The 24,731-nt window shown below is 37.9% G+C and overlaps 1 protein-coding gene across 4 annotated transcripts in view; it reads left to right on the top strand.

The window, feature by feature from the left end:
* The window catches only part of CHN1 (chimerin 1), a 201,297-nt gene that overhangs the window by 100,907 nt on the left and 75,659 nt on the right, over window positions 1-24,731 (top strand). For 2 of the 4 annotated variants that reach the window (XM_005902544.3, XM_070358719.1), the window contains one exon: window positions 16,611-16,899. The exons of 1 other annotated variant lie outside the window; for it this stretch is intronic. In XM_005902544.3, coding sequence (XP_005902606.1) covers window positions 16,611-16,899 — 289 coding nt within the window. Of the gene's footprint in view, window positions 1-16,610; window positions 16,900-18,869; window positions 18,943-24,731 lie in introns of those variants that run through there. One more of the 4 variants, XM_070358731.1, reaches the window with a different exon arrangement.

The following is a 24,731-nucleotide window of genomic DNA, read 5'->3' as shown; positions in this document are numbered from 1 at the left end:
GGTATGTTCTAACTTCATTGATGTACATGTGGCTGTCCAGCTTTCTCACCACTACTTGCTAAAGAGATTGTCTTTTTTCCATTGTATGTTCTTGCCTCCTCTGTCAAAGGTTCATTGACGGTAGGTGTGTGGGTTTATTTCTAGACTCTCTCTTCTGTTCCATTGATCCATAGGTACGCTTTTGGGCCAATACCATGTTGTTTTGATTACTGTAACTTTATAGTACATGAACTCTGGGAGGGTTATTCCTCTAGCTTTGTTCTTTTTTCTCAGAATGGTTTTGATAATTCTGGATCTTTTCTGGTTCCATATTAATGTTGAGATTATTTATTCTAGTTCTATGAAAAATGTCATGAGTAATTTGCTAGGGATCTCATTAAATCTATAGATTGCTTTGAGTAGTGTGGCTTTTATTTTTTAATTTTATTTATTTGGGGTTGGTTTACTTGGGAGGTTTATTTTTGCTGATTGGGCTATGTTTCCCTGATTCTTCATGTAATGTATGATTTTCTTTGAGTTTTATGCATGTGTAAAGCAGCCATCTCTCTCAGACTTTAGATTGACTTCATTCAGAGGGAGCCCTTCACCAGTCTTCCCAGGTAGAGGTTATGAGGGCCTTGGACACCTTTTGAGGGTAGATGTGACTTTTTTAGGCTTGTGTGTGTGTGGTTTCCCTGTTAAAGACGCTTGTCAGTTTCTTTTTTAGGACTTTGTAATCTCTTGTGCTGTCTGGTGTCAGTCTTGATACAGCAGATTCTCTGGTATTACAGGAGCAAGTTATCCTGCTCTCTTTGTTTTCAGTAGCCCCTGGGCATCCAAAGTATGCCGGCTCCCTGTACACGCCCAAATTAGGCAAGACTAATACCAGTCCCTGTGAGTGAATGTCTGAGAAACTGGAGCACAGGACACTTGCCCACTCTTCTGTCTCACCACTGAGGGCGAAGCAACAAGTTGGGCACCTTCTCTTGTCTGTCTGGGACACCATAGGCCCTCTGATGCGGTAGCAGGCTACCCTCACTCTCCCTTGCCTTCAGCCCCACCACCCTGCCCCAGGTATCCAGACTGTACCAGTTCTGTTAGGACACAATCAGGCGAGATAGTAGCCCATCCCTTGGGCAACCCTCTGAAAAGCCAGAATGCTAGACACAGGTCCACTCTTGTCCTCTTCTCATGCCTCCTCCTCCACCTCTAGGTGTAACCTAGACAAGCCACAAGCCAGGCTGAGCTGTGCTGACTTGGGGAAGGGGCAATCATGGATAAAATACATCATCTCTTCTTAACTCTGCTTACAGTGCAGCTCTTCTTGGTTTTGCACTCACTTGGGGCTACTGCAGTTTCTTAAACAGTTTTTAGAGTTCTCATAAAAGACTTCTGGTCCATAAATTGTTGTTAATTCTGTGTCTCTCTGAGGGAATGAGGGCTAGAACTTCCTGTTCCTCCATGTTGTTCTTGGGTACCTTTTACACACATGCTTATCTCATTAAATATGTTAAACGCTTCTTCTAGTTTGTCATCCTACCTACCCACACTTTTTACATTGTCCTGTTTTCCCTGAGCCTAGAACAACCCTCCTCTGAATGTCTCATGTTATACCCAGATTAAAATAGTTGCCCTATGGCTCTTGTCATCCTTCTCAGTGAGCGTTCCTCTCTCCTCCTGCTCCCCATCTGCCTGTTTCAGACAATTGTGTTGGGTTTTGGCTCTGCTTCCACTATCAGTTGTGGTTATTCTCCAAGCCACAGATTGACTCCTCTTGCTAGATCTTTCAAAATTTTCCCTAAGGATTCTAATAGATGTTTGCTGCCAGGTTTTTAGGCTCACGCAGAAATCTATTTATGGCTGAGTTGTTTTTATTTTTATGAATGGTACCTAATGTGCAGGGTTATATTTCAGTCTCTAATGATTCATTGATACCTGATATTGTTGATCACATGGTTTTTAGTTTATTTTCTGAAAAGATCTTCATGTATTCCTTGAGTATCCCTAGGAACAAGGTACTATCCACAGTAATAATCTATTTACATGTCTGTTTATCTTTACAGGTGAACTGAGGTTCTCCAGGGCAATAACTCTTCTTCATGTTGGTTTCTTCAAATTTTTATTTAATTTAATAAAATTACATTGGATAATTTTCAGACTTACAATACTTCCCTATGATATAGTTATTTATAAAAATAAGGAATTGAAGAAATCCATTTTTCATTCTATTTATTGCTTTATTGCTCTCTTTATTGTTTCCTTAGCTGTATTACTCTTAGAAATACATTTGACCTAATTATTGGGCTTTGGACCTGTTTTTTTAAATCAGTATGTGGTCAATGGTTCAGAACATGGTTTTGCAGTCAGACAGTCCTGGAGTCAAACTCTGGTTCCAGCATTTTCTGTATGACTTTGGACAAATTATTTATCTCCTTAAAGCCCAGTTTTTTTAATCATAAAATGAGTTATAATAGTAATACCTCATATGTATTGGAAGGATTATTTGGGATAATGCATAGTGTGTGGGACTTCCCAGGTGGCTCAGTGGTAAAGAATCTGCCTCCCAGTGTAGGAGATGCAAGAGGTACAGGTTTGATCCCTGAGTCAGGAAGATCCCCTGGAGTAGGAAGTGGCAAGTCACTCCAGTATGGGATTACTGGGAAATCCCATGAACAGAGGAGCCTTGTGTGCTACGGTCCATGGCATTGCAAAGAGTTGGACACAACTGGGCAACTCAGCATGCATGCATACATAGTGTGTTGCACATAACACTCAAATATTAAATTGTGTTATTAAAATGAATACATACAGATACATTATATATTACATTCTAAGCTCTTACTAGCCATTAAAAGTCAACAAGTACCAACCATAACTATATTGATGATTCTTTTTTTTTTCTGGCTAACAGGTTGATTATATCTGATGCCTAATATTGTTGGAGATATTAAAGTATTTAAGAACAACTTTAGAAACAAAGCAATTACAAATTTGCTTTATTGCTTTCCATAACTAAAATCCTGGTCTAGTTGTATTTAAAATCTTATGAGAACAATATCCATCAGTTTAAAGTGAATCTTCTTGATAGGAACTGAGACATTCAAACACAAAGGGGTTTGTGCTGTGTGATTCCATTTACATAAAACAATAGAAATTTATAGTGACCAAAAGCAAATAAGTCATTGAGTAGGACAAGAGATAGAGGTATAGGCTACAAAAGAACATGAAGATACTTTTGGGGGTATTAAAAATGTTGCTGAATCTTGACTGTGGTAATAGCATCTGTCAAAACTCTTTTAATTATCCACATTAAATGGGTACAGTTTATTGTCCATAAATTATATATTAATAAATTGATTTTTAAAGCAAGGCATTTTATGATACATTTAATGTAGTAATTTGCAGATTGTTAATGACCTCTAGGTAATAAACTTAAAGCTATAAGCAAATTTAGGCCAGTCTCTGCTCATCTACAGTAGCATCCTACTCATCTGATGGTCAGACGGTTGGTAACCCCAGGTCTCCAAAGTATAGCCAAGAGGCTGAGAAGTGCCTTTGAGGGGCTAAATAGTTGCACAGAGCCTGTATGTTTATAGTGAAAGAATGCTCAGGAATCCCCACTATAATCTATTTAATCTAGCTTTATATAAAATATTTTAAACCCTTGTGTCTTTTTTCCAAGCTTACTGCAGATTAAGTAGTGAATTAAAAGATGAGCACAGGTGATAACCTGCAAAGAAGAATTTTTATTTTTTTATATTTATTTTTTTTATTTGGCTGCACCAGTTCTTAGTTGTGGCAAATGGGTTCTAGTTCCCTGACCAGGGATCAAATCTGGGTCTCCTGCATTGGGAGCACTCAGTCTTAGCCTCTGGATCCTCAGGGAAGTCCCAGATTTTTAAAATATAAAGTTAGATTTAAGAACTGTAAGTTCAATAATTAGGGGCCATGTAGATCAGGGTAAGGCAACTCAATACACTACAATAGCCTCTGTGATATTTCTGTATTCAGACACCAAAATTTTAGTAGTACAGTCATTGTAATAAACCTGAACCTTCAAGAAAAACATTGAATCACAGTCTGTAATACTTAGTATTGTGTAGTTTATACAGAACTGACTAAATAAAAACATTTTGTTGTTTAAAGGAATTAAATAGTAGGAAGCTGGAAAACATATATGAACATGTGAGTTTGTGTTTGTACCGCCCCCCACACTTATTAAGCATTAACACATATATATAACTCCATGCTTTTGTAAACCTTTACAGTAGTGTGACTTTATCCTGAAGTTATAGGCTCTTGGAAACAATATTTTAATAAACTTTTAGTGGGACTGGTCACCAACTCTTGAATAAGCCAAATCTGTCTTTGTTATACAAATAGACTGATGTTTCCAGATCTTCCCTGGTTTTGATAAGATTATGATGTGTGTACGATACTTTTCTGTAAGTGAAAGTGAAGTTGCTCAGTCGTGTCCGACTCTTTGCGACCCCATGGACTGTAGCCTACCAGGCTCCTCCGTCCATGGGATTTTCCAGGCAAGAGTACCTGAGTGGGTTGCCATTTCCTTCTCCAGGGGATCTTCCCAACCCAGGGATTGAACCCAGGTCTCCCACATTGTAGGCAGACACTTTACCGTCTGAGCATTGACTAGACATAATACTTTCTCTGATTTAATAGTAAAATGAAAACTGAGGGTAACAGAAGATACTATAATTGATTTACTACATTTAGAAGATTGTATTTCATTTATTTACTCCCAGTGTTGATATGGAAAGGAGTTCTTGTTATCCACATCATTACACTGAGAGCAGATGTGTTACACCAGACAGAACTCTAGGAATCTGCTAATATTTTGGCAATTCTGTTGTTACATGCATTTTTTAGTATACTTTTTTTTTTTTTTTTACATATAGCTGGTCAACTTAAGGGAAAGTATTAATGAAGTCTTTACTCAGTCTGTTCAACTGTAATGAACCATTAACAATTTTTAAGACAGAAAGTGATGTGATAGGATCTGTCTTGGGATAAACCTTGGTAGCTGTAGGAAGAATGGGTGGAGTCTACATATATTCAAAAAGATCAATAAATAAAGTTTAAATGTAGAGGGAGTTCGAAGACTCTCAGGTAGTTATGAAAGTTTTGACAGGGTTGACTGGGTAGGTGGTGATTCTGTTAAGGGATATTAGATAGGAATGACTTTCTAAAGGTGTGGAAGAGATGAGAAAGTTGATAAGTTTGCTGGGGGAACATATTGATTCGATCATGCTTAGAGATGCTTGGGGAGAATGGCGTACATGAAATCAGGTTGGGCTTCCAGGGAGAGACTGTAAAGCAGTCTCTAAACAATGGATTGGGTTTTTTTAAAATTTGTTTTCTTTGGAATTGTTGGTTTGTGTATATTAGCCTGCCTATTTTACAGTTTTAGGAGCTTGGATCTCTTAATTGTTTCATCTATATTATGAGGGAGTTGGAGTAGACTTATCTTTCTCTTAACTTTAATCCACATAAGAATCACCTCAGAATCTTGTTAACAAGATTCTGTATCTGAAGGTCTGGGTGGGACCTGCAGGCCTTCCAGCAGCCATGTGTGGATGTGAGAGTTGGACCATCAAGAAAGCTGAGCACCAAAGAATTGATGCTTTTGAACTGTGGTCCTGGAGAAGATTCTTGAGAGTCCCTTAGACACCAAGGAGATCAAACCAGTCAAACCTAAAGGAAATCAGCCCTGAATATTCACTGGAAGGACTGATGCTGAAGCTGAAACTCCAGTATTTTGGCCACCTGATGCAAAGAGCTGACTCATTGGAAAAGACCATGATGCTGGGAAAGATTGAGGGCAGGAGGAGAAGGGGATGACAGAGGATGACATGCTTGGATGCACCGTTGACTCAATGGACATGAGTTTGAGCAAACTCCAGGAGATAGTGAAGGACAAGGAAGCTTGGTGCTACAGTCCATGGGGTCGCAAGGAGTCAGACACAACTGAGCAACTGAAAAACAACAGGACAATCACAAAGATCTTTTCTGTCTCCAGAGTTTTATCTTTCAATCTTAAGGTTTTTTTTTAAAGTAGGAGAAGCCAGAGTTCTTATACTTTATTCATTCAACATACATTTTTATTTTGTGATCGGCAGATGAACCAATAGGTATAGGTAAGGCTCAGTAAAAGCACATTATTAACTAATAGCTTTGCCAAGCTAATATTATAGTTCCAGAAAATTGTCACCTGGTTTTCTTTCATATATTTTTCATTGTATTATATGCATTTATTTTAACATATTCTCATTTTCAAATCTTTCATTGTGCTTTAGTTAGCTATCAAGTTGAACAGTTGAGTGAAATTTAGACATGTTTCTGTGATGGTGCAAACTTATACATATACCTTCTTTCTGGAGTAATGATACTGACATATACCTAAGTAAATTATCTTTCCCAGTCTTACTCAGTCACTCGTCAGTATAAAACACAACATCACTGCGTCACTCGTCAGTATAAAATACAACATCACTGCGTCACTTGTCAGTATAAAACACAACATCACTGCCTCTGTTACAAGGGAAAGCAGTGTTACTTGTGCATGTTTTTGACTCTGACATCCATTGACTTACCCCTGACATTCTGTATAATGATCATTAATTAATAAGAGATTATGATAGAATGAGGAATTTGGGGGTTGGTAAGAATGAGTCAACATTCAGAAAACTAAGATCATGGTATCTGGTCCCATCACTTCATGGGAAATAGATGGGGGAACAGTAGAAAGAGTGTCAGACTTTATTTTTTTGGGCTCCAAAATCACTGCAGATGGTGATTGCAGCCATGAAATTAAAAGACACTTACTCCTTGGAAGGAAAGTTATGACCAACCTAGATAGCATATTCAAAAGCAGAGACATTACTTTGCCAACAAAGGTCCTAGGTCTAGTCAAGGCTATGATTTTTCCAGTGGTCATGTATGGATGTGAGAGTTGGACTGTGAAGAAAACTGAGCACCAAAGATTTGATGCTTTTGAACTGTGGTGTTGGAGAAGACTCTTGAGAGTCCCTTGGACTGCAAGGAGATCCAACCAGTCCATTCTAAAGGAGATCAGTCCTGGGTGTTCATTGGAAGGTCTGATGCTAAAGCTGAAACTCCAGTACTTTGGCCACCTCATGCAAAGAGTTGACTCATTGGAAAAGACTCTGATGCTGGGAGGGATTGGGGGCAGGAAGAGAAGGGAATGACAGAGGATGAGATGGCTGGATGGCATCACCTACTCAATGGACATGAGTTTGGGTAAACTCCAGGAGTTGGTGATGGACAGGGAGGCCTGGCGTGCTATGATTCATGGGGTCTCAAAGAGTCGGACATGACTGAGCAACTGAACTGAACTGACTGAAGAATGAGTAGGTACAGGAGGAAGAGATGAGTAAAGAGCGATTTTACAAATTTAAGATTCAAGATACTATCACTAAAATTGTATGGTAAAGAGATTTTACCAGGGGATAAGCTTCTCCCTGCATTTAAGGAACTTTGGGGGCCTCTTGAAGACCAGTTAGTATGGAGGGACAGGTCTTCAAGACCAACCCTCCTTATCAAGTCTTTGCTTGGATTTGTTTTCATTCTAATAGTTCTGTTAACTGGTATCCTAAAGACATAGAGGAATTCATCCAGCAGTTCATAAATAAGAAAGGTTCATGGATTTCATGAAAGTGAAATTCTAATACATGTAGTTCCTTTGTGAGGGATGGTCATTTATTAATATAAGTAAAATCCTAGACATTTCTTAAAGATATCAACCTTTTACTTTAAATATTTATTTATTTGGCTGTGCCAGGTCTTGCAGCATATGCGATCTAGTTCCCTGACCAGAGATCAAACCTGGGCCCCCTGCATTAGGAGCTCACAGTCTTAGCTACTGGACCACTAGGGAACTCTAAAAGGTATCAATATTTAAAAATACCCCAAGTTAATATTATCATTCACTGACTTATTTTTTAAAGTGTATACATATATTTTAAAATTTTATGTATTTATTTTTGGCTGTGCTGGCTCTTCATTACCATGTGGGCTTTTTTCTAGTTATAGAGAGCGAGGGCTACCAGCTAGTTGTCGTGCTCTGGCTTCTCACTGCACAGCGACTTCTCTTGTTGCAGGGCACAAGCTCTAAGGCGTATGGGCTTCCGTAATTGTGCCTGCTGGGCTCTAGAGCAAGACTTAGTAGTTGTGGCACACAGACTCTGTGGCATGTGGGATCTTTTTGGATCAGGGATCAAATTCATGTCTCCTGCATTGACAAGTGAATTATTTACTGCTAAGCTACCAAGGAAGGCCCCATTCATTGACTTCTAAACATTGTTTTTGAAATGAACATATGCCTTTATTATCAGGAGTGTCTTCCTGGTGTCTTTAAAGAATGGCTTGTCTGGATAGAGTATCCTCACTGTATGGTTATCACATCTCTGTTTTTTGACATTTATTGTTACTGTAGAGAAATCTGAAACAGTCTTCCTCCTCCTCCCCCCCAGCCCCACCCTCCACCCCTATATGGACTGTTTCCTGCCTGGTGATCTGAAAATTCTTTGTTTTTCAAATTTAGTAGCTTAAACTAGGACATATTTTAATGTTGATAATTCTTTAATAAACTTATCCATCAGACAATGTACTCTTTCTTCTTGAGATTTAGTTCTTTTCCTCCTGGAATATTTCCCAAATTATATTTCTGCCTAAGTTTTCTGTTCTGTTTGTTGCCATCTGAACCTCAGGGGCGTTTTTTAATGTTGTATTTTCTTAATCTTCTGTGTTTGTTGTTGTTTAGTGGCTTAGTCCTGTCCAACTCTTTCATGGCCCCCCCTGGATTGTAGGGGGGCTCCACCAGGCTCCTCTGTCCATGGGATTTCCCAGGCAGGAATATCGGAGTGGGTTTCCATTTCCTCTCCAGGGGATCTTGCTGACCCAGGGATTGAACCCGCATCTCCTGCATTGCAGGCAGATTCTCTACTGTCTGAGCCACCTGGGAAGCCCTCTGTGTGTGTAGTCTACCCCATAATTGATGTGCTGTTTTATTTTACTACTCTGAGTATGTTTCTTCAGGTCTTACCTCCATGCCGCCATTTTTAGTCTTGTTGATTCTATGCCCTACCATTTCTAGTCATTTATTGGATTTATAGTAATAGTATTTTGATACTTAGTTTCTCTCAGCTGTATAATCTTTTTCATGTCACTATTTTAAAAGCTGAGCATTGAATTCTCTTACTAAATTTATATTCTTAGATTCCATGTAAAGCACTTATAAGGAATCTGTTTCTTGTTGCTTTCTCTTTCAAGGTAAGGTCTTTGAGTTTCGTGTGGATGCTATGTTCTATGCTTTTATTCTTTAAACAAAAAAAATATTTTTGCCATATCATGGTGGCATGAGGGATCTTAGTTTCCTGACCAGGGATTGAGCTTGTATCCCCTGCAGTGGAAGTGCAGAGTCCTAGCCTCTGGGCCACCGGAGAATTCCTTCTTTGTACAAATTTACTATAAAGTAAACCATATAAAAATACATAAAACTTATGTGTACAGTATTAAAATAGATTACATTTAAATATATATACACTTACATAATCCCTACCAATCAAGTATTATACTTTAACGGTAGTCCAGACTTTGGACTACCATTGGTGGCTCAGACGGCAAAGTGTCTGCCTACAATGTGGGAGACCCGGGTTCAATCCCTGGGTTGGGAAGATCCCCTGGAGAAGGAAATGGCAACCCACTCCACTATTCTCGCCTGGAAAATCCCATGGACAGAGGAGTGTCTTGGGCTGCAATCCATGGGTTCGCAAAGAGTCAGACACGACTGAGCGACTTCACTTCACTTTCCAGAAGGTTCTTATGTTTTGCTTTCTTATAATTATCTCTACTTTCCTCACTGCCGTTAACTACTAGACTCACTTTATAATTATCTTTTTCATGCTTTTGTTTATAGAATTACCATCCACATACACATTCTGATATAATGCAGTTGAATTTTGCCTGCTTTTGGTCTTTATATAATTGAATCACACTGTATGTGCTGTTTTGTGACATGTTATTTTTTTCCCAACATATTTTTTAAATTCATTCAGATTGTTGCATATATGTTTTCCTTGTTGTATAGTATTTTATTGTATTAGTCAGGGTTCTCCTAACAGAACCAATAGGATGTGTATGTATATGGAAGGAGACTTACCTCAAGAAACCTGCTCACATGATTATGGAGGCTGGCAAGTCTAAGTCTGCAGTGTGGGCACGCAGGCCTGAGACCCAGGAGAGCAGATGATGCAAAGTCCAGTGGCAGTCTTCTGGAGAATTCCCTCAGAAAGAAATTGCTTCAAGGCCAGTCATTTTGTTCTATTTAGGTCTTCAACTGACTAAGACCCACCCAATTATGGAGAGTAATCTGCTTTACTCAAAGTTCACTGATTTAAATGTGAGTCTCATCTGAAAACACCCTTCCAGTTAACCTAGAAAATTAACCACCACAGTATGTATACCACAGGATTTTTTTTGTTGTATTGGGAATTAATGTGGTTTCAAGGTTTAGGCATTTTGAGCATTGCTCCTGTGTTTTTATACACATTGTTTGTGTATTTCTTTCCTAGGGCACATAGTCATTTATATTGTATGGAGTATTACATAGGAATAAAATTATGTCATAGGTATACATGTATTCAGATTTTTTTTTTCATATATTCAGATTTACTGGATCATTTTAAACCATTTTGTTAAAAAGTATGCCAGGTATTGGTTTTATTAGCTGCTTTATATCCTTGCCAGTGGCTAATATGTCTGAGTTACAAAAGCTCACCATTATGAAGATTTAATTTGTATTTACTGGACCACTCTTTGAGCATCTTTTCATGTTTACCCTTTTGATGTGGGCCTATTTTTTTCCCTTATGTAAACTTATTCTTCAGTTGTGATAAATTTTCCTGAATTACCTTTTAGATTTCTTCCCGTTCTATTTTCTCCATTCTCTTTTCAGAGCTCCTGTTACCTAGATGTTGGACTTCCTGGATTGATTATCTTATTTTTCCTCTATTTTTCATCTGTTTGTCATTTTGTTCTTCTTAAATATCTTCTCAACTTTATCTTTTATTTCTTCTTTAAATTTTTCATTTATGTTATATTTTCTTTTTCTGCTTATTTTTGTATTCTACATTGTTCCTTTTCTGTAGCATCCTAATACTTCTTGCTGAATCCTATTCAAGAATAGAAATATGAACTTTCCTACTTTGTTTCTTTTAGCATACTGATAATTTAAAAAATATTGTCATCTTTTGGTTTGTTTCTTTCAGCTTGTTTTGATTCCATTTGTTTGCCTTTATCCTTCATCAAAGAGATTTTCCTCAGGTATCAGTTGATCCTCAGCCTACTGCTCATAATTTAAGTTTATTTGGCACTAAATGAATAGAACTAGACAGGAAAGAAAAGGAAGGACTGGAACAACACTATACATCAGTTGGACCTAACAGACCTATACAGAACACTCATCCAACAGCATCAAAATACACGTTCTTCTCAAGCACACAGAGAACATCCGTATATCACATGTTGGTCACTAGACACGTCTTAAGGAATGTAAGAAAACTGAATCATACCAAAAATCTTCCAGTCACAATGAAATGAAATTAGAAGTCAAGCAGTAGGAAAAATGGAAAATTCACAGACGTGTAGAAATTAAACAGCACACTCTTGGGTCAAAGGAGAAATCACACAGGAAATTAGAAAATATCTTGAGGCAAATAAAAACTAAAAAGTTGACTAGTAGTTCTGAGAGCTTGAGGGAAGCCTCCCAAATATAGGATGATGTCTCTATTTTATGTGTTTTCAGCTGAGCTGATAAGACTTCCCAGGGAAGAATCTTCCATTCGTTTTTTAAGGAAAGAGAGATGAAGTCTCAGTCTTCAGTGTTTAAAACTCACTTAGTTTACAGGATGATCTCTCTGCTTTCCAATCTGTCTGGTGTTCCTCAGTTCAAAATCTCCTTGATTTGCTATCCAGAGAACAGAGCTCAAGTCTCCCACCTGCGTGGGGAAGGGGACAAGATTGGGGAATGTGAGGGCATATCTGGTTCTTAAACAGATCTTCTGCAATAATTCTTCCATATCAGTTCCACCTTCCAGAGCTGCCTGGTGCCACCTTTGAAGGTTTAGTTAGATACACTGGTCTGCTCCTTTCCTCAGGATGATTTATTTTGCCAAGGGAATATCATCGTTGAGTTCACGTATCTTAATATTTTGTCCCTTTTTGCCATCCAGAATTGTACAGCAAGATAGGAAAAAAGTAGTATCCTAACAAAAGTTTTAGATGGAGAAAATATTTTGAAATTGTGTATAGCTATGTTCTCTCTCCCTCAGCCTTTCTTAGTTAATTTAAATTCATTTTTAGTATTCAAGTGAACGCCTCCTCATATTCTTGTCTCTCTTTTAACCTTCTTCCAAGAGTATGTTTATGATTAGAAGAATTTATGAGATATTTTACTACTAGCTTCTTTGACTCTAATAAAAATATACAAATATGTATTTATGATAAATAAAATTGTTTTTGTATGTTGGTTTCTGGAAATAGTTCTAACATTTTATTGTTAACTTAGATAAATGTGTTGTATATGTTTTGTTTTCTGTTTGTTAACAGGAAACATCTGTTAGCTTAGAGCTTTCCTTTGAAGAGATACTTCCCAATACTTTGGGCTCAAATCACAACTAATTCTTTATTTCAGAAAAAAGTAAAGTAAGATCCCAAAGGTCATTCTTTGTATCTGTTTTCATCATTTTGTCCCTCTAGACTGAGTTTTTCTTTTGTAAGTGCAGTTTACTTGCTAAAAAATAGAAAGGATGGTATTAAGGGTTCTGTTCACTTTTTAAAGTTCTTAGAATTATGTATTTTGAAATTCATCTGAATGTAAATGGGCACAGCATTAAAACAGTTTTTCAAAACATGAAAACCAAAACCTGAAGTCACTGGATAAAAAGGCATTCTTTCTAGAAAGTCATAATTATGTATAGCAGTAGCAGTACAGAACAGATTATTCTGGTCTTTCTTTTCTGTTAGCTGCAGTGCCACTTTGGAGAAAACAAATTTTCATCTTGTTGAACTCTATCTAGGTGAGAGTTGGACCTATACAGTTTTGAACACGTTCATCAAAAAATGAACAGCTATTTAAAAATAAGGGCAGAAGCAGAGGGTGAATATATGAAAAGATGAAAAGAATATTTTCCTATAAACATTAAGGGAAAATGGTTTAGCATTAACAGGTTTTACAAATTAATACTCTGCTTTCAAGAGTTCAGTGTGTGTGTGTGTGTGTGTGTGTGTGTTAGTTAGTCTCTGTCATGTCTGACTCTTTGTGACCCCATGGATCAGGGCCTGCCAGGTGCCTCTGTCCATGAGATTCTCCAGGCAAGAATACTGGAGTGGGTTGCCATTCCCTTCTCCAGGGGATCTTCCCAACCCAGGGATCAAACCCAGGTCTCCTGCATTGCAGGCAGATTCTTTTCTGTCTGAGCCACCAGAGTTATCGCTGGGTCCATTTAAAACATCCTGCTTTCAATACAAGTATATATACTGACCTCTTTTCTCTGAAATTGGAAACCTAACTCCCAAGGCCCTGTGGAAGGACTCTTCCAGCTTCTCTCCTCCCCTCTTTGTGCTCTGTTTATAGTTCCACTCAGTTAACCACATAGTATAAACCTGGGGCATCCTGAGTGAAAAAACTCACAAGGAACTCCTCTTTGCCTTTCATTGGCTGTAAAGTCAACCAGTGCAGATGTTCCTACACAACCAGTTTTACTTCAGTACCTATTATTGAATAACTTTTGTTTTACTTTATTGTTTGATAATCATTCTGTTATTCTCTGCAGAAGTCTAAGCTAGCAAAGGAGACAGGAGACTGCAGTTGAACCTACTATCTACAGTTGACTCTTGAACAGTGTCGTGAATAGGGATGCCTACTCTCTGCTCAGTGAAAATCCACATATCACTTACAGTTGGCCCTCTCTATCTGTGATATCCACTATCAGATCTGCAGATTCAGCCAGCCTCAGATAATGTAGTGCTTGCTATAGGATTTACTGTTGAAAAAACCCAAGTCATCAGTGCAGTTCAAACCTGTGTTGTTCAAGGGTTAACTGTATGTAACTTTATCTTAAATATTCTTATGTAATCCTCACAGTCAAGTAATGTTACTTTGTATAGAGTAATGTTATTCCTGTATCTTGGTGCAGAATCTGAAGAATGATTTTCCCAAAATCTCCTCACTGAGTGGCAGATCCCAGGATATAAACTTAATTTGTCTGATGCAAAAGCCTGAAGTTTTTTGTTAAACACAAAGGAACCAGGACTTGCCTTCCCCTGTCCAAACCCTCTTTCAAGACTGCAAAGGTCTTTTGTACTGGGACATAAACAATAACTCAGATCTTATGTGGGTTTGAGTGTATATGTTAGATCTTGTTAAACATTGAGTTTCTTGGTTTTCATAATGTGAGGGGGATACTGGACTGACTTGGTTTCATGTATCACTGTATAGAAATGTAACTTTTCTGTATATGAATAAGGTCATATATATTATTATAATCATTTTTTAGAAAACCACCTAAAGATAAACTTGTAAAAATTCAGCATTTCATCTTGTCTTTGTGTTGGAAGTTGGGAATCATGCACACAATCTCTTAAAGTCACTAAGTTAAGAACAAACTTACTTAGACTTTTTTGCCCAATAACATAGAAGTAGCCAGGAAACCCCTCCTTGAATGGCTTGGAAAGAGCTTCATTGTAAAAGGTCAAGAAGTCTAACCTTAGATTTCCACTTTTTCAGTTAACCATCCCACCCCTGTGAGGCCAGTTCAGCCATCTTCCCTTCTGCCCTCTGCTCCCATACTTAGCAGATTTCAGAAGACAGTTGAGTGACAAACACCTGCCACCGTTGCTTAGATGGTCTTTAAGTGCCATGCACATTGTGAAACTGCTTATTTGTAAAATCTTAAGCCCCTGTGGAATAAAATGGTCTAATCCCTTACTGAACTGCCTTGAATGCAAGTGAAATATAAAAGAGCTTAATGTTAAACAATACTGTGTTTATTGCTGTATGAACCTTACAAAAATTATAAAGTGGCTTTCTATGTTTATTTTGCAATAACAATGAATATTAGTGAAGAGGAAATAAAAGCAGTGCATTTAACTCAAAAAAGTGTATATTTAACTTTGGTATAGAAATTTTACCTTCCAACTTTTTAGACATACATCATAAGGGAAATTTACTTGGGAGAAATATCTGTTTAACGTTAGAGGAAAATGAGAATGGGAAGTGGAATTATATGGATCATTCACTTGAATATAAACTAAAATTTAATTGCTTATTTTAGAAGAAGGACCAGCATGTATAGAATATTGGGTTCTATATTAAATAACTATTAAAGTCTAATTTGAATGACAGAATCAGAGATACCTCAGGCCATTATTTTAAAAAAAAAAATGATTCATTTTGTAGGGCACATTTAAACTGAAATCTTAAGAAAATTCTCACTTCTGTCTTCTTGAAATGTAACCTATACCAGAATAGTATTGTTGCATAAGTTTGCAGTTCTATTTAAACACTTAAACAGCTATTAATTTAGTGTTTAGTTCATCTCTGTTCTGTGTATTTTTAACAGTGAAATTAAATATATCCTTTCTGATTTGTTTGGTTTTAAATTAGGCTCACCCAGGGCTATCTTCCAGAGACTGTGAGATGGCCCTTAGTGCCTTTTGGCATCAGCTTTTATTAAAGTCAGTGCATGTTCTTGTCTTTGTCATCTTGGAAGGACATTAGGCTAGTTGTGCCAACTTGGATCCATTTCTGAGGTTTACCGCAGGAAGCAAAATACTGAAATTATCATAAACCATTCTTCTTCAGTTTTTTTTAAAATGCCACTGAAATGTGACTCTGAAGTAAAAATAGAATTTCTCGAGTCCAGTAGTTTATGACTTATATGCCCTGTATGTATTCCAAGCATCTCTTGCCCAGACTCAGCATGCAGACAGAAGGATGACTATGTAAAAGAGAAGAGCGTGTCCTTAACCCACGGCTCAAAATAGCATAAGTGTGTTTCTGTGCCATCTTGCTCTACCGATGACTCAGGTTCTGGAATCAGCTCTTCTTTAAATGATTGCTGGCATCACACCTAGGTGAGCCCTTAGTGGTGCTTTCCCACTAAAAGACATGAATGCTGTGATCCGAAGTATATTGAATACTTTTACTGATCAACTTGGAAAGAACATGCTAATACAGAAATGTCATATATAGTTGACCAGTTGATTATTGACTGTGTTCTAATAGTATATGAGGTTTATTTTCCACTGTTTTTCTTAGAGTCATAATGAAGTGGCTTAAAAAGATAAATAAGAACAAAGTTTACCTTCTAGGGTAGGCCTGCTTTGGTCTAATTATCCCTCATTGTTGCAAATTCATTCTTTGTGTTCAAAAGTTTAACTTTCCATATTCCAGACGATTCATAGAGATTAGCCACAGTTTATTTAAACAAACAAAGAAGACACACACAGAGCAATAGTTTTAAATTTTTTTTTCGGAAAGAATTCACTTGCTTACTTTTCTTAAAAACATCTTTCCCATTTCATTGAGGCAGATTTGGAAGTCAAACCAGAAACTTCAGGCTCTACTACGATGGAAAGCACTTTGTTGGGGAGAAGCGCTTTGAGTCCATCCACGATCTGGTGACTGATGGATTGATTACTCTCTATATTGAAACCAAGGCAGCAGAATACATTGCCAAGATGACGATAAACCCAATTTATGAGCACATAGGATACACAACCTTAAACAGAGAGCCAGCATACCAAAAACATATGCCAGTCCTGAAAGAGACACTTGATGAGAAAGATTCTACAGGCCAGGATGGGGTGTCAGAGAAAAGGGTAAGCTACCATGAAACCACACTTTATCTTCTTCTGTTTGGGGTCCTTATAAGAAAACCATTATTGCCAGAAGAGATTGACTTCTCCATGGTGCTTTGGAAAGGGTGTGCCTTTTCCTTAATGTCTAGTTTCTGTGATGCTGAGTTTTGCATATATCTGATTCTTACTCAGTTAAAATATGGCAGGTGTGTTTTTGTACTCCTGATTATTTTACAGCTTTAAAAATTTGTTGGAAAAATGGCCAACAAATTTTATAGTAAAAAAGTTTGAGTCTTAATCAGAAGCATAACTTGTACTAGCTATATTACATAAAAAATTTAAGGGGGTTACATTATCTGTCAGTTTGTTTTCTTTAAAAGTAATTTACTTTATAATTAGTTTTCTTCTTTAGAAGATTGATAGAAAACATGTATTTTTAAATATACATGGTTAAATTCAGTTTTTCAATAACTGTTACACTATTTTGAGAATCAGTCTTGAGTAACAGGAGAATTTACCTCTTTATGGACTTAGAAAGTAAATCAGGAAGATATACTTTTCTATCATTATGAAAGACAGTTTAAGGTTTTCATTTGTCTTAATTGTAATATATTTAAGGTTAACATCAGAACCTTTAATTCCTTGGCATTAAAATAATTTTACCTTGAAAATTGTCCCTAGTCTCCCTTTAATCCCCCAAGAAAAAGAATGAGAATTTCCTCATATTTAATATTGTGTGGGATTTAGTTGGGAAAGTTTTATGTTTTCTAATTGTAATTGTTTTAATGAATTCTTATATTTTTGAGTATCTTAAGTTGCCATATTAAATAAATGTATTATATAGTGATTTGAGCTTGATTCTGTCACCAAATAGATTTGTGCGTAAATTCTAAAATTTTACCAGTTGCGTGAACTTCAGCAAGTTACTTAAATTCTCTGTGCTTTAATGTTCTTTATTTGTAAAATTGTAATAATATTCAGCTTTGGAGGATTGACTGAGATAGTATGTATAAAATAATCAGACACTTTGTGTTGTGACACAAAGTAAGCACTCAACGTGAGTTTGAGGGGAATGTTACTATGACAGTCATATTACCTCAAGGCAGGATTCTAAAATATTGAATGCTTTCCATTATCTTGGAGTATTTAGGTACAGAATGGAAATTTCAAATGTGCATTGTCCAACCTAAATCTTAATTTCTGGCAGATCTTAGAGTGGCATTTTGTGGCTACAGAGAAACCAACATATTAAATTATAGACTATAGCAAATGGTTTTCATATACTTAAATTTGTTAGGAACTACAGATCTTTTTTGGAAGTAACCAGAATTTAGAATCCTAAGTGCATGCTGCATTTAATATTGTTCTTTGCACTCAAGTTCCCATTTTCTCATTTTTATTTTTCATTCATGGCATTTTTTTAGTAATGCTTGTATTTAAATATCTAGCACTGATATTATGTTATGAAGATGTGTCTAGAATATTCTAAGTTAACATCTGTAAAATATTTTTTTAAATGTCTGTAAGTCTTTCAAATTGGGTCAGCCTAATGATAAACTTTGTTGATGTGTTCTGTATACATTTTTCTACATTAAGGGACTCAAGTTAAAGACACTTAGTTATTTAACATTAACATAGGGCTAGTCATTTAACCTCATAGTGCCTTGGTTGCCCCTCCTACACAGTGAAAATAATATTCACAGAGGCAAGAGACTGAGGTATAGCTAGCGCCTGAAAGAAGCTTTTAGTTCTAAGAGCTATGATGCCCTCTATATTCTGGCAATATTACCTGTATCATTACCTGGATTTTTGTGCTGAAGGCCAGTGGCATAGAGTGAAATAGCTGGCCCTGGAAAGTGTTTCTCTTCAGCAAACCTTGATTAAGAATCATCTCTTAAAAACTACTCTTTGTTTTAAGCTGCATGCATCTTAAATCTAGTTGTCTTAAAATCTACTCACTCAAAACTAGATTTATTTTATTTACAGGTGTCATCCAACAGGGCAGGGATGATGACCTGTTCAACAGCTTGAAACATTGATTCCCTGTCACAGTGGATGACATTTGTAAGTAAAGACAATCATGTTTAAATGGTTTAAAATACCTACTGACACAAGTGCACTTTGATAAATATTTTACTGGGTCCTGAATAGCTAAATCCCCTTATCCATCACTCCTTTTTCTCAGAGGTGGAAGATGTTGGCTTTGCAGGAGCTAGTATACTGTTATGGAAAGGATACGAGCATTGGAATTAAGAGCTAGGTTCTGCTACAGGCATTGTCACTGGGGCAAGCTTTTTTCACCTCTCTTGAGACTGTGTTTCCCCCTTTAAATAAGAGGGCTCTGGACTAGATGACATCCACAGTCTGGTTTATAGTCTGTGATCCTTCTGGAGGCACAGGCTTTGTATGAGAAAGGAAAGCACAGCACAGGAAAGAGCACTAAAGTGAAGTCTAGAAAGGTGAAATCTGTTTCCAGTGTATCTACTAACTGTATGACCTTGAGACAAATCCCTAACCTGTCTGAAGTTCATTTTTTCAATATATAAGACAAGGGTTTTTCTACAAAACAGTAGTTTACAGGATTTTAATAAATACTGCAGAAAGGGTTCTGTGCTCAAATAGGTTTGATAAAAATGAAGTTTTTTTAAAAAAAATAAGCTTAATCATTTCTTTTCTTTAGACTGTACAGCTTTGCTAATCCCTAATGTGCATTGTGACACTCAAGAATTCTCCCAAACTTATCTGAGTCACCTTACCCCTATTCAGAACATTTTGGAGAATAATGTTTCATGAAACCCACTTTGGGAAGTTTTGAGCCAGATGATCTCTTAAGGTATTTCTTTGTTCTAGAATTGAAGGATGAGAATTCTACATGTGTTTTTTTCAGTCCTTAAGGTATTTAAGTTGAGTGTCTGAGCTTTTGTGGAAGGTTGACAGGATGGATTTTTTTTTTAACATGTATTATTATTTGTTATTTTGGCTGTGATCAGCCTTCATTGCCGCACACAAGTTTTCTCCAGTTGCAGTGAGTGAGCAGGGACCACTCTGTGTGGTGCAGCACGCACTTCTCATTGTGTTGGCTTCTCTTACTGCAGAGCACAGGCTCTAGGCACGTGGGCTTCAGTAGTTGCAGTGCATGGGTTCAGTAGTTGTAGCACACAGGCTCGGTTGCTCTGTGGCATGTGAGATCTTCCTGGGCCAGGGATTGAACCAGTGTCCTTTGCGTTGCAAGGCAGATTCTTAACCACTAGGCCAACAGGGAAGCCCTGGCAGGATGGCTTTATGGCCATAACATTTTTTTTTCCCTAAAAGGTTGTTTTGTTTATTTTTAATTATTATTAACAATATTAATAATAATTAATATTTATTCTAATTGGAGGCTAATTACTTTACAATATTCTGGTGGTGGTTTTTGCCATACATTGACATGAATCAGCCATGGGTGTACATGTGTCCCCCATCCCAAACCCCCCTCCCCCTCCCTCCCCATCCCATCCTTCTGGGCTGTCCCCGTGCACTGGCTTTGAGTGCCCTGTTTCATGCATCAAACTTGGACTGGTCATCTTTCACATATGGTAGTGTACATGTTTCAGTGCTATTCTCTCAAATCATCCCACCCTCGCCTTCCCTCACAGAGAACAGTTTCTTCTTCCAGGTAGTGAATATAGTGCACTTGCTTCAACAGGTCCTGGACTATGGCAGAACACAGTGGTTTTGTGATGATTCTGCACTTACTAGTAATGTGGCTTTACATTCTCCAAAACCATGCTTTTGAAAATGTCTCCTGTAACTGTTAATAATGCATGTTGTCAAATAAAATACATAATTTGCATTTCAAAAACCGTACAGTCAGTCAGAACTCTTGACTCTAGCCAGAACCTCTTTCCTTTTGGATTAATCCTCTAAGCTCAAAACCTGTCTCATATATAAGGATAGCCTGTGATGGCAAGAGGGGGCAAAATCAGCTTGTTGGTTTTATGGAAGTTCACCAAGCTAAATAACCTATGTGTGTCTGTGTGTATATACATGTTTCCCTTCCCTAGAATTTTGCAATTCTTGATATGTTTATATATATAAACATATATGTAAAATATGGTATATATGATATGTATATATGGTGTGTATATAATTTAAGGAATTTCCTGTACATTAAAATTTTTTTTTCAAAGACTTCTTTGGGGATCCCTAGACTGCATACGTATTACAGAGCTTTGTTGAAATGAAAGCCCTACCAAAAATGCTATAACTGCTGGGATTCTTTGGTTAGCTTCGTAAAGTGACAGGAGTTTTTATCCCCTGGGAAAGCAGACGGAGCATGGACTGTCTGGTTTGCTAATTGTCTTAGTCTCCCACAAAGCCACTCTTCCCAGTGTTTTTACTTTGCTTAAAAATACATAGAGCACATTTTCTGTTTCTGTATCATCTCAATGTAGAAATCATAAGAAACCCAAACTTAAATTTAATCATTATAAAAGTAACAATATCAGAGGAGTGGGCAGCATGAAACAGTCTGAAGAAAACCATTTGATTACTGGATTTTGTGTTTTCTTGGCCTCTGGGGCCTCTTTTTCTTCCTTGCTCCTCCCCACGCTGTGCTCCTCTTGTTCTCCTTTACTCTGCCTTTATCCTCATCCATCCCTCTTCCCCTTGTCAGGTCTCTCGTGTGGTTGGTTCAAGGTTAGGATCAGTTGTTCAGGGAGAACAGACCCTTAGAGAACTGCCGCATGGGCCCAGCGTCACTTATTTGTATTAAAAAATCAGTTGAGTAATTTATGAGGAGACTATAACTTCCATACAGAACTTCTCATAGTGGGTTTGTCCTCTTCTCAATGACCTTCTTAAGAAATCAAGTACAGTTTTTAAAAGAAAGAGCCTGCGTGATCAGTGTGTATGCTGAGTCACTCAGTCGTGTCCGACTCTTTGCCACCCTAGGGACTGTAGCCCGCCAGTTTCCTCTGTCCATGGGATTCTCCAGGCAAAATACTGAAGTGGGTTGCCATTTCCTCCTGGGGAAAATGGCATTTCCTCCATCTTCCCAACCCAGGGATCAAACCTGCTGCTTCTCTTACGTCTCTTGCATGGGCAGGCGGATTCTTTACCACTAGTGCCACTTGGAAGCTGACATGGTCAGTATATATATATACAGATATGTGTGTTCTTAGCAAGCCCTTAATCTCCCTAGATCTCAGTCCGCTGTAGTCTTTAATACTCATAACCACCAGTGCAATGGAATCCATAGACCTTTTTTTTTTTAAAGACTACAGTAGGTCTATGGATTCCATTGCACTGGTGGTTATGAGTATTAATGAGATTTTGTAAAGTGGCCTTCCTTGTACGTGACACGTTATTGCCCTCTAGGCTCAGAGTGATCACCAACCAGATGCCGATTCATGGTCTCAGTACTGTTCCCCCACCTTCACTAGAAACAGCATGTGTAGGATACTCTTCAAGATCTGTCTTTTCAGTGCTTCATCGGCCCTCTGAGTTCACAAGATAACATCCAAAGGCTCCTACTCGCTTCATCACAAAGTGGAGTCTCTTAATAAGACTGTCATTTTAGTTGTAATGTTTTTCAGGTCATGTGTTTTTAGGGAAATACGGGCTACAAAGGAATTGTTGGTATGTAGTAGTGATTGCAAAATACTATAAACTTGTTGAAGTTAAATTCTATCACTGTGGACTCTTTGCTTTCTTATCTGTAATAAGGACTAATCTGTAACAATGACAGAGAGTTCTTATGTGCAGGGAGGAAGATCTTCTCTGCCCTGCTGGAGTCTTGAACCTGAGCCAGGAGCACTGAGCCAGCCCTCTTCTGATCACCAGCTGTCTTCTTTGCCATTCCTCTATGACCTGGGCTGGGTCCCATGGCAGGTGTTAGTCACAGTCAAATTGACGGGAAAGTAGGGTGTCCCCTGCTCTCAGAATCTTTAGAATGTCTCTGTGCAGCAGGCAACGCCATTCTTCATTCCACAGATATACCATCTGATATATGGTATATATATAAAATATATATTTTCTAGACAATTTTAGAAAAATTGTCTTTGTGACATGAAGTAGCTTGTGAAGGGCGGTGGATGGAGACACATCTTTAGGGATATGCTCAAAGAAGCCGACATGGCAGAGGGCGTCTCCCCAAACTCACAGTACCAGTCATGTGTCAGGACAAGCTAGACCCCACCAGAAAATCTCATGCTTGAAATAATTGATGAAAATTCAAATGTGACCCAGGAAATTGTTTGTGTGAATCTCATCTGTCCTTCAATAATATCACCCACAGAAAGGATTAGTAATTGAAAGCCATTAGGGAAAACCAGATGGAAAGAGGAAGATGGAAGATAAACATCAGTTCCTCAGCTCCAAAGAACCAGGCCAACGGAAGACCAAATTATAATTTTCCAAGCCAGCTGCAGTTTTGGAAGATTTCTGTGTCTGGGCCAATTAAATAAATAAAATAACTCTTAAATCACTGGTTTGAGGGTTTGAAAAGGAAGCTACTAGAAATTCTTTCACAATTGCTATTTTAGAGCCTTTAGAATTTTGGTGAGGAAATAATCATTGGTGGCAAGATCCCCATTCATTAGCTTCATGGAACAGAAATCAACTCTGCTGACCTCGTTGGTCACAGCATTTGGGGTCCCAAGCAAGTAGAGGCTGTCATGGGATAATCTGGCCTTCCCATGTTGCTGTCTAACTAACTTTGTGGACCCATTCTAAAAGAGTCAGCTCACTAGTTTTAGTAAATACTTATATCATACCTTATGTTCAATGATTTGGATCTGTAATTTTCATCTTCTGCTTTTTGCTCCATATTTTCCCCTTCTATTTGAAGTCATCCTCTCTCCCCCTACTTCCCTGGTGGCTCAGGTGATAAAAGTGTCTGTCTACAATGTGGGAGACGTGGGTTTGATCCCTGGGTCGGGAAGATCCCCTGGAGAAGGAAATGGCAACCCACTCCAGTTCTCTTGCCTGGAAAATTCCATGGATGGAGGAGTCTCGTAGGCTACAGTCCATAGGATCGCAAAGAGTCAGACACGACTGAGCGACTTCACTTTCACTTTCTCTCCCCCTAATATTTAGACTCTTGGAGACTGGTAAGTCATAGCTATGGCTTGAGCCTTTTTGTGAGTAATGAAAACTTAATGTTTTTTATATGGCCTCCTAAGTTAGTCCTTAACTCTTCTTGGTTTCCTTAAAGTTAACTTTGTTGCTCAGTCATTTCCAACTCTGCGACCCCATGGACTGACTGTATCACGCCAGGCTACCCTGTCCTTCATTATCTCCTGGAGTTTGCTCAAATTCATGTCCATTGGATCAGTGATGCCATCCAACCATCTCATCCTCTGTCATCCCCTTTTTCTCCAATCTTTCCCAGCATCAGGGTCATTTCCAGTGAGTCAGCTCTTTGCATCAGGTGGCTAAAGTATTGGAGCTTCAGCTTCAGCATCAGTCTTTCCAATGAATATTCAGGGTTGATTTCCTTTAGGATTGACTGGTTTGATCTCCGTGCAGTCCACGGGACTCAAGAATCTTCTCCAACACCACAGTTCAAAAGCATCAATTCTTCGGTACTCAGCCTTCTTTATGGTCCAGCTCCCACATCCATACATGACTACTGAAAAATCATAGCTTTGACTAGACAGAACTTTGTTGGCAGAGTGACGTCTCTGCTTTTTAATATGCTGTCTAGGTTTGTCATAGCTTCCAAGGAACCAAGTGTCTTTTAATTTCATGGCTGCAGTTACCATCTGCAGTGATTTTGGAGCCCTCAAAAATAGTCTTTCACTGTTTCCATTGTTTCCCCTTCTATTTGCATGAAATAGGACTGGAGGTCATGATCTTAGTTTTCTGAATGT

This window comes from Bos mutus, chromosome 2 (genome assembly GCF_027580195.1).
Source record: "Bos mutus isolate GX-2022 chromosome 2, NWIPB_WYAK_1.1, whole genome shotgun sequence".
Classification (NCBI taxonomy): Eukaryota; Metazoa; Chordata; class Mammalia; order Artiodactyla; family Bovidae; genus Bos; species Bos mutus.
Note: the sequence above shows the minus strand (reverse complement) of the source record. Positions and strands in the feature narration are given on the sequence as shown.